This window comes from Beauveria bassiana, assembly GCF_000280675.1.
Source record: "Beauveria bassiana ARSEF 2860 unplaced genomic scaffold BBA_S00092, whole genome shotgun sequence".
NCBI lineage: Eukaryota > Fungi > Ascomycota > Sordariomycetes > Hypocreales > Cordycipitaceae > Beauveria > Beauveria bassiana.
In genome coordinates this window covers 21,774-32,420 of record NW_007930927.1, presented here as the reverse complement: position 1 = coordinate 32,420, position 10,647 = coordinate 21,774, and the positions used below count along the sequence as shown (strand labels likewise).

Genomic DNA, 10,647 nt, shown 5'->3' with positions numbered 1-10,647 from the left:
TATCTAACCTAACTCACTACCTAAGAAACAGACTAACTGTGGATTAGGATTAAGCCATCGTTACAGCCAGCTCTTTGCAGGCTACCTCTGCCCACTACTTTTCATGCCGCCTTTCGATGCTGCCTTAGCAACTCTATGTGTGCAAAGCTCAGCGAAAACAAAATAGCCAGAATACTCAGACAACTGCGAGAGAAACGGAGAACAACATGGGGGTCAAGGAATACAAAAATTATTGAAGGGGCCAGCCCACAGAGCACCTGCGTAGGCAAGCATATAGAGTCCAGCGTGAATTTGCAACAAAGAACTCTACTAATACATTTCGATTCTTTTACGACAATCTACCACAATTTCGACTTATAGATTATTATTGCTTTCACTATAATATAACGTTCTCTTTTACACTCGTGATGGTCAAGTCGGAGCCTGATGGTAAGGGGCGCAGCACGGTGCACGTGTCTACCTAGTTTCCATCTCGCTTCCCCGCTCTGGACTCGCCATCATGCACAGTAAACAGAACTACGAGTGCCCTCGAAGACAGTACGCCATCCCAGGCAGGCTTACCTTTGGGAGTGCAAGTGCCTCTTCAGATACGGCTTGAATCGCTGCGTTGTTGGCCGACGCTTAATGTAAAGCGACTTAATCCATGATGTTGTTTTGTGGTGGCTAACGGTCTGATGCGACCGATCGTGCCCCAACTGGCGGGCCACGTCCAGCATGGACCCGTTTATCGCTGTGTCGCTGGCGGGCAACATCTTACAGTTTCTCGCCTCGGCCCGGTCCGTGTACAAGCAAGTCGCAGAGATTCGCTCCTCAGTGACAGGCCTCTCCCAGAAAAACGATGCGATGCTGTCGTCCGCCACGGAGCTCCACGACATGGCTGAATCCATCACTGCTGGCTTGCAGTCCTTCCAGGGGACCATGACTGGGACGGAAAAGAGCATCCGCGACATCGGCCAGCGCTGTCAGCAATTGAGTCTCGAGCTGCAGGAAGACATTAAAAATAAGGCGGCCAAGGATCGGTCCAGTGTCTTACGGGCGACAACCAGTGTCATAGCGAGTTCTTGGAAGATACCAGCGGCCGAGAAGAAGCTCAAGGAGCTCAACGAACTGCAAAAATCGCTATTTAAGCAGCTAATCATTCATATCAGGTACATTTCGCAAAGAATTGGCCATGTTTTGTACCACTGACACAATGATAGCCGCAAACAGACCAGTCTGGGCATGGCTATGACGAGTCTGATGGACCAGAACCGAAAATTGGAAATGAGCCGCGCGGAGGAGCTCGCGAAGCTCAAGAGCGAGATCATCGCCGCTTCTGAATCCCTACAGCCGCTTCTAGCAAAGTCCTCCTCGGAACGCGATACCAGAGAAATGGGCGAAAAGTTATTGTACTGGGTCGAGCAGGCGGCGGATATCAAGCGCGAGCAGGCCATCATTCAAAGCCTGCGTTTCGATGGGATGTTGCACCGGCGTGAGGAAATTCCAACTGCGCACACCAACACGTTTCAGTGGGCGTTTGCGCCGCACTTGCACTTTCAAGAATGGCTTGAGAGAGATGACGGCGTGTACTGGGTCTCAGGAGACCCCGGGTCCGGGAAATCGACACTCATGAAGCATCTCAGTAGCCACAGAACCACGCAAGAGGCACTCAGGAAATGGGCCGGGGACAAGGAGCTGGTCATGGCCAGGTTCTTCTTTTGGTTCTCGGGCACGGCATTGCAAAAGTCGCAAGAGGGCCTGCTGCGGTCGCTGCTTTTTGAGATTCTTCGCCAATGTCCGTCTTCCATCGCCGCGGCTTGTCCGTTGCGATGGGAGTCAAACGCGTCTTATCCGTGGGAGAGGGACGAGCTGATGAGCACGTTTCAGCGCCTGCGCCTGCAACTCCCGTCGACACGTTTCTGCTTCTTCATTGACGGCCTTGACGAGTATCGAGGGGAAATTGAGGCTGATCACGGCAACCATGTTCCGGGACACGTTGCAGAAATTATTGGCATCATGGACGTGCTGTCAAGCCTGCCTGATGTGAAGCTCTGCATTTCAAGCCGGCCCTGGCGCGCATTCGAAAATGCCTTTGGCGGACTCGCTAATCGCAAGTTGTACGTGAATGAGGAAAACAGCGGCGACATTCGACTATACATTCGGGATAAATTCGAGAGAAGCCACGTATTCACTGAATTGAACTCCAAACGTGCCGAGCTTCAGGCTCTGGTCGAGGAAATGGTTGAGGACTCACGCGGCGTCTTTATCTGGGTGTTTCTTGTTGTCGAGAGCTTGCTACGAGGTCTTTCCAATGAGGACCGACTCGTTGAGCTGCGTCGCCGGTTGAATGAGACGCCCAAGACCCTCAACGACTTGTTTGAGCGAATGCTGAATTCAGTCGAGGTCATATATCAGGAACAGGCAGCGCAAATCCTGGCTGTTGCGTTGCAAGCCGTCGAGCCATTGTTTGTCATTGTCTACTCGTTCATCGGCGACGACGCACACGATGCCCTGACGTCTGAGGTACGGCCGTGGACCGTGGAAGAGTGCATCTCGGCTTCCAAAACCGCAGAGTTACGCATCAGCGTGCGCTGCCCGGACCTCATCAAGATTAGGAAAGGGAAAGGGTATCCGACCACGACGCAGAGCATGGTGCGTCACCAGCTTGATTTCCTTCACAGAACAGTCCGCGACTTTCTTACCCTTGAAGATACGCAAAGACGCTTACATGGCCGGTTGCAGAAGCCATTTGACCCGGTCGAGTTTACCTGTCATGGACTTCTCAGCCAGGTCAAGGGCGCAGCGGCCTCGGATGATGGTTTTTGGTCTAACGACGGTCCCCGCAAGGAGCACTGGGAACTGCTGGAAACCATGTGTCATTATGTGGGCGTGCTGGAACAGCGCACCGGAAAGCCGCAACTCGAGTTACTTGATGAACTGGAGCGTGTGATTGCCCAGCAGGTTGGCACACGTGATTTTGTTATTAGCGGTGAGTCGTTTCTCGGCGTCATGGTCCGTAGAAACTTGTATCTCTACGTGGAAGCGAAGCTCCCGCAGGGCTTGCCCAGGCACGGCGTGCCGCTGCTCGAGTGCGCGCTGTGGCCAGAAGGACATTTCCAGGACGGGCAGCCATTGCCCAGGATGGTTTCGCTGCTACTCGACCACGCCGGGGCCAGGCCGGCAGACATGGGCGGCAATGGTGCGAAATCCATCTGGTACGGCTACTTGTACGGGCTGTACAAGTTGCGTCAGCAAAGCGGGAGTCCTCTGTCGCAGGCTGCGCGCGAGGCACACGCTGCGGTCATGGCGAGCCTGTTGCGCCACGGAGCGGATACGAGGGTGCGCTGCGCCGTGGGCCGCACGGAGCCGAGGCCGGCGGTCGGCAGAGCAAAGGGCATCAGGTACCTTGTATATAAGGACGTCTTGGAGATTTTGCAGGAAGTGTTTCAACCTGAAGATAGGGCTTATCTTGAGGCCATTGTGCAGGAACGGCGGCTGAGGTTTTGGTCGGACTGGACTGCGCCAGACTGGCTGCGTTTCAAGTTTTTGTCGACAACGTAGACGCTATTTTAGACATGAATGCCGGGCAGACACCCGGGAGCCCTAACTCTCCTCCTACATTAACACTAGTAAAAAGCCGCCACTAAGCCCCTTTTTAGGGGTATTCCTGTTAGGGCATTAGGGAAGGAATTTCAGGAGAGTTCGCCTTCCCCCTCGTCTACGACGACCACGCCTATCAACAACCACGCCTATAACTACCGCCACGAGTAAATATACAGTGTGATTGTAATACTTCTGCCGTGATAGAGCTTATAGGGTGTGGTCTATCATTTATCTACTGTTATCTGATAACTATCAAAATCGCTGATCGTAAAAGATTAATTGCTTGAAAAAGCGGCCCACCGTAATTGATATCTAGATTACGTGGCCGCAGTTTCAAGTTGCCCCGTTCAGCTTATGCCGATGGGGCTTCGGCTGTTGTTCTGGTGCCTGATTCTAGACTAATGGCATGTGCAGCCAAAGACAAGAGGTATAAACTTAAAGTGGCAGTTAAGGGGCATGAAGAGCCATCGTCTTTACTAAAACAAGATTTAGGTTCCTCCCTCCTCCACAGTTGCGAACGACTAGGCCTGTTTATAATCAGCTGCCAATCTACCCTTTTGTCACGCAAGCAGTGCGACTATTCCTCAGCGTAGAAGCCATTTCATTCCTGGAGTTCGTTGCGTAGAGGACCGCAGGAGCAACAGCGGTCCGTCTAGGAACAAGGCTGTGTATATTGTAGAGTGTTCTTGGGGTGGCGCGGCGTAGGGTCAAGCATGTCACGCATCGCATGCGCTGGCTGGGTATATCCACCAGTCGACGGTCAGGCCTCTAAAGTGTCAATGACTTGCATTTAATAGCAGTTATCAAGTATATATAACACCACTTCCCTGCTCTATGCCGACGGCAATCGGTGTGCTACAGATGTCTCCCCTCGGTGATGCCGGTCAGAGCAAGACCCGAGACTTCTGCTGATGAGAACGGGTAAAGGTAACTCGTATTCCAAGACAGGTCCGCCAAATACATGCGAAACGAGGCAGACTCCAAAAGTTTCGTTGCAACGCTGGAACAGACCAACACCCCACCCCCCACCCCCCACCCCCGCAAATATTGTCGTAACTCACTTATAATAAGTAAAGAGAACTCGTCAATTACAAGAACTTCCTCCTTCTATTTTAGTAAACGATATGGGCCGCTCAAGGTGACTCCATATCTCTTTGATTGATTTAGATCAGGCGTAAAAGAATACAATACATTACAATACAATACAATCCACGGGTTAGTGAGATGGATTGATGTATTATGTAATCCGACGTGATATTAATTGAGTTGAGTGGTTTGCAACCTTGCTGGTAACGGGCGGCTAGTTACCACCGGCCTTGTGGTTCGACCGTATTGTTTTCGTCTGTAACTTCTTTTGCATTTCTTTAAGCAGACTAGAAACTGGTCTAAATGGTACACTGTACTTGGCCGAGACCTACTGCCGCAACCACCATCCCTACCCGCAGCTAAGCGAGCCACCCCATAACGTCACTCACATGCAAGGTCTTCCACCATGTTAATAAGGTCTATGCAGTCCTCCATTGCGTCTTCTACCAATTCAGTGCTGTCCTCGGAATCGTCCAACTTCTCGCAGGTGTCGAGAACAAGATTGATACTCCTTGCCCTCATGTTGCGGCCCGGGTGCGGCGGCGGCTGCTCATCCGGAGCATCTCCCCGCCACCGATCGCAGGCGTAATCGACACTGTTCTTGAACCTCTGCTTGCCACGAATCGAGCAGATGAGGCCCAGCTTGAGCTCGTTGCCGTCGATCTCAGGCACTTGCGGGCCGCCGATTCTCTCCTGCACGGTGGAGATGGCGCCGTCGATCCAACTGACCGCGTTCCCGATCGGGTGGTCCCATTCCTTGACCATGTTGAGAAGTTTGTGAGCGTAAGGGGCGAGCACGGTAAATGCCACAGCGCCCCCCGTCCTTGCGCCGATCCGCAACCCTTTGCCGACTTTGCCGACTTTGCCGCCCTTGACGCCTATTGTCTGGCTGTTAGTCGGCAGGTATCTTGACTTTTTTTTTGTGAGGAATAGGAGGAGAACGAAAGGGTTGGATATTCTCAGCAGGAAAAGAACAAGAAAAAAAAACACTGTACCTAGCGATAATGTATTGCGGACACGCTTCGCGGGGTCGCAGACTCCCCGCCGTCTGCCAAAGCAGGAAGAGGACGACTGGAACTCGTAGTTTGGATTATTAACCCTTTTCCATCGGCCGGTAGGCTTTTTATCGTCGATTATATAGACGTGTGAGATACTGGTAGGGGGAATTTTGCCCTTTACTACAAACTCATTCTTCATCTTGACGTTCCCGTCTTTACGGTAAATGCCTGGTAGCCAGTAGCCATCAGGAACGTTGTTATGCGCAATAACATAGACGTAACCCCCTTTAGGCGAAAAGCTGAAATGACCTGTAGTATAGCTCCTTGCCACATTCCGCGAGCGGCTAACGGAAACAAAGCCCGACTCGCCACTATATCGGAAGTGGTGGTCTAAAACTGTGTCAGTGCCCTTGGGCTGGAACCCTTCCTTGAAGATGACGTCAGGGGGCCGCGTATCGCCGCGGTAAAAGACACCCTTTCTGTTTGTAGTCGAGGTTTCCATCATGGAAGCATCTTTGGCGGTGGTCAAAGGGGGTTCCTCGCGACGGACCCGCTGTTGCTCTGGCAGCTCGGACTGCTCGGGCGGCTCGGGCGGCTCGGGCTGCTCGGGCTGCTGTGGCCGAGTCGAATTGAGCAAGAATTCGTCGAGGAAGATGTCAAGCATGGGCGACGACAGGATAGCGCTATCAACCTGAACGCCATCGATGGTCACCAGGTCGCTGTCCGGGGAGGATGACGGCTCGCCTGCCGCCTGTGGCGCGGCAAGGACGTTGAGGGCAAAGAAAGCTGCGAAAAGCTGAACATACATGTCTATGATGGCACTTTTTCTGGACTTTCTGATTCCTGATTGACTTGTGCGGTTGGTGGGTAGTCGGGTATCATTCTCTGGCATTTGGGATGCTGGAGACTTATTTATAGTGATCGAGCGGAATCGCGCGGTCTGTATCCTACTTGCCTACATCTACAAAGCCGAAGCTCGCACGAACAAGAGTGGCACAGCAGAACTCATGTGATTTCAGGAGTTCAGATACGAGCATGCCATGCTAGTCTAGCCGCGCCGCAGACTATGCATGAATCGCAATATGTAAGATTAAACTCTAATAATTTCTAGAAAGCTCACATTAACATTTACATTCTTCTATTATCTGACCATTATACTAGCTCTATCTTGCTCTTTAGTAATAATGTTATTATTATTACGGGAAGTTCGAGTCTTTTTGCTCTTTATTTGCCTTACGCGCTTCTCCGTTGATTAATGCCATGATCTTGAGTTTTTTTGAGTACTCGCGACTCGCGACTAGAGTGGATTCTGTTATAATTCTTCATAAAATTACAAAACTTCAACTTACTTACTCAAACCCCCTGATCAGCCATAGCTTGCCCCCGGTTAATGAAGTACCTTTTTTGATCGGAGCGTCTCGTATAGACAAAAAGAGCTCTATCCTTGCCTTTTTATGCCTTTTTCTGAGTCCCTAGTACTTAAATCAAAAATGGTGACTTAGGGTGCTGGCGGCTGTACTGGCTGTACTGGCTGTACTGGCTGTGCGGCTGCTGTTCGGCTTCTATACTGACTATACTGGCTGTATGGCTTCTCTACTAGCTGTACGGCCTCTATTATCTATATAGGGGTGTAGACAATACTTTGTGGCCTGGCGTGGCCCGGCGTGGCCAGCCCTGTGGGTTCTTCGATGTATCCTGAGTCGCGAGTCGGCAGTACTCAAAAAACTCAAGATCACGGCATAAAGCATTAAACTGCATGTGCCGTCTCACGCCTAGGCTCAATAAAGCTAATCACTTCCTGATGGGCTCACTCTTCTGTTGGTCCGCTTTTGTGTTATCGAGTCGTGAAATTAAGCATAGCATAGAATATTATGACTTCTGGAACTCCGCGACTCCGCGGAACCAAAAGAGAGATTAATAATTATGCCTGGCTACTATTCCATAGCTATACCTTTCGTATGCCTGTTGTGTCCGACTTTCAACGTAAAGACGGCAGACCTGCCCTGCTGTCTTGTGGCCAGAACAAAGAGTTCTGAACTCGAATGATTTATCACTCCCGGAGTTACACTTTCTCTCTTGCCGCCCTCTTCTATTTATTCACCCATCTTTCAACCTGCATTTTTTACAAGATGCATGTATACACCGCAATCGTCGCTGGTGCCGCCATGATGCAAATGGCATCGGCCAATTGCAAAATTGGCAACGCAGAATGCGAATGGTTCGGCACATCCACAGAATGCGGCACAACCAACAGCTGGATTGGCGACTGGGACGAGGAAGGCAGACAACTCAGCTACTGGACACGGAGAATGAGCATAGGGTCCCTCTATGCTAAGTATCCAGCCCTAGGGGAGGACTGCTACAACGATTACGGATTAGGATGTGTCGGCGGCTATAAACGCCTGTGGTGCAAGGAAGAGACGGTAAGTTTTTCTTTCCGGCCGCACGAGGGGCTTATTTTTGAATTATTAGTTGACTAATGTTCGCCTTGACTTAGACGACAGAAGTGCAGTGCAGTAGCAGTGGCAGTGACCGTGACCTGTCCGCGACAGAAGCATTTGCCGGTTCGCTATCAATGTCGAAGTAGCGCTGCCTCTTTTGGCTCGATGCGTAAGCGTTCTGCCTGGGTGGCAAATTTGTCGTCACACTACTGCCTAGAGGGCAGCTGTGTTCCGGAAGTATTTAAAGCAGTATTGATAAGTTTAGGAGAGCAGGACAAGCTTTTAGGAGGTCCGAATAATACAACATGAGATTTAGAAAATACCACATGCGTTATCCCTTTTTAGACACCCAACCTACTTTTATGCATGATTTCACGGGGCCAGATGAGATCAACTTATAAAAAAAAATGCCATTATATTGCGAGAAGACTAAGATGAAAAGGAGAGATATCTAGGGGCATGCGCGCGGACGCGCGGACGCATTAAGTGCCCTCCTGCTCTTACCCGACCCCGCCACTCCGGACGGTCCTATCACACAGCAAGTGATCGTCTCTAGTGCCAAGCAGACAAGAACCCATAGAAGTCGTCATTCGGTTTCACCATGTCCGCAGCTACAAGTGTTCACACATCCATCGCCGCTACTCAAACGCCTAATGAAAAAACTTGTCAGCACAATGTGACTATATTTAAAAATGACAAAATCATCAAGTCTGCTATACAAGACTCTTGCAGCGAGGCATACAGTTCATCGGAATCCGATAGTTTCTTATCTGAGGCCTCCAGGAACTGCAGGCTTTCCTTAATGATAAGCCAGCAGCCAACAGGTTATTGTTGTGCCGATCGAGCCACTGAATTCTCATTGGCTGGGAGTCAGGAAAGCCCACTTTCAATCTGTATGATAGCTCTTGTGTATGGCCTCCACACACAACTGAGTTGTAGGATAACAATCAATCAACAACACGAATCAAGACCAATAACCTTACGATAATTATCGTTGATGAACCGACAGTTAGGACATTGCTAGCCTGCAAGGTTGCGTTTGGCGTGGGCAGCCTCAGCGAGTGACCCGTCGGAAACGAGCAATACGACCGAGTCAAGACATGCCGATGCCGATGGGCTGAGATATGAGGATTCTCTTGGTGAACAAGGGACCAGCAATGCTGATCTGTCTTATCGTTTTTGCTCGACTGTTTACGAAGTAGAGCTCCACGATTTGTACAAGGGCATAAGAAGACCGAGATAGCAGAAATCATGCGCCACTTCGTCATGCCCCTTATCAATCGCTTCTCCACATCCTCGCTCTTCCGAGTCCACTCAAATCCCCCACTTTCTACTATATCGCGCAGCAATTTCGGTATACCAGCGAGAATTCTTTTTATAGCTAGCTTCCGAACAAGTTTCAGCCTTGCTAAAAGAATTGAAACCCATTCGGAAGCAGTTGATATAACCCACACTCTTGACTGGTCGCTAAAATATACGGGAGCACTACAAAATTGTCAGTGTTGGTTAAACAACAATAATTATCGTAAGGTTATTAGTCTAAATTCATATTATTAATTACTTATTCTTCCTATAAGTTAGTATATATAGAGGCTATATATAAGTACTATTATATAAATAAAAGTAAGTCTTTACTAGCTTCTAGCTAATAAGAATTTAGTATCTTAATAAGTATAATACTAGTAGCTTCTTTTTTTTATAGCTTAATTAAGCTTATTAAAATATTAAAAATTTATAAATAAATAAATATTATTAGCTTCTTTTTCTTTTTACTTCCTTACTAACCTATTAGGATTAAATCTATATAAAGTTCTACCTATTTAGTATTATAAGTATAAAATATCTTAAATAATACTAAATAAATAGTTATTTAGGCTAAAAGGTATATTAAATTAGCTTATAAATAATATATTAATCTAGGTATACTAAATTAGGTTAAAAATATTAAAAATATAATAAAAATAGAATTCTTTAATAATACTAATATTAAAGCCTTATTATTCTATTCTAGCTTAGGGTATTTATTACTAGTCTCTCTAAATTAGCTTAATTTAGCTAATTTAATAAAAAATAATACTCTAAAAGAGAAAGAGATCTAGGGATTAATCTTCTATCTTTTTATATTTAACCTAGCCTTTTACGTAAATATTTAGCTTATTCCTCTTAATAAGGTTATTTAAAGATTAATTTAGTAATCCCTTTATTATTATATTAACTAGATTATTATTACTATTAATCTAATAGACTTTATATAGCTTATATCTTTTATATAATTATTATAATACTATAATATTTATTATAAATCTCTTTTCTTTAGTTATTCTTAGCTTAACTAAGTATTTATAGAGAAAAAAAGAGTTTATATATATAATTATTAAGATCTCTAGTAGCTTTATTTAATCTATAATTATTTTAATTATTAAATTAATAATATATTTAAGATCTATTTTTTAGATTATATTATATAATTCTAAAGCTAAGGCTAATCTTATTACTTTTTTTAACTTTATTAAGCTTTATATAATAATATTACCTTTAAC

At 47.3% G+C, this 10,647-nt stretch overlaps 3 protein-coding genes across 3 annotated transcripts; 2 read left to right on the top strand and 1 right to left on the bottom strand.

The window, feature by feature from the left end:
* Positions 1-714: 714 nt before the first annotated feature.
* On the top strand, positions 715-3,540 carry BBA_10142 (small s protein; the record flags this gene model as incomplete). The annotated part of the gene is made up of 2 exons (XM_008605239.1): positions 715-1,148; positions 1,200-3,540. 2 exons carry the CDS (start codon positions 715-717, stop codon positions 3,538-3,540), a joined length of 2,775 nt encoding a protein of 924 aa, XP_008603461.1.
* Positions 3,541-4,886: 1,346 nt separating this feature from the next.
* BBA_10141 (uncharacterized protein) lies at positions 4,887-6,474 on the bottom strand (the record flags this gene model as incomplete). The annotated part of the gene is made up of 3 exons (XM_008605238.1): positions 4,887-4,924; positions 5,058-5,546; positions 5,664-6,474. The coding sequence occupies 3 exons, from the start codon at positions 6,472-6,474 to the stop codon at positions 4,887-4,889; spliced, it is 1,338 nt and encodes a 445-aa protein (XP_008603460.1).
* Positions 6,475-7,795: 1,321 nt separating this feature from the next.
* Positions 7,796-8,253, top strand: BBA_10140 (uncharacterized protein; the record flags this gene model as incomplete). Its single annotated transcript, XM_008605237.1, has 2 exons — positions 7,796-8,089; positions 8,164-8,253. The coding sequence occupies 2 exons, from the start codon at positions 7,796-7,798 to the stop codon at positions 8,251-8,253; spliced, it is 384 nt and encodes a 127-aa protein (XP_008603459.1).
* Positions 8,254-10,647: the final 2,394 nt, after the last annotated feature.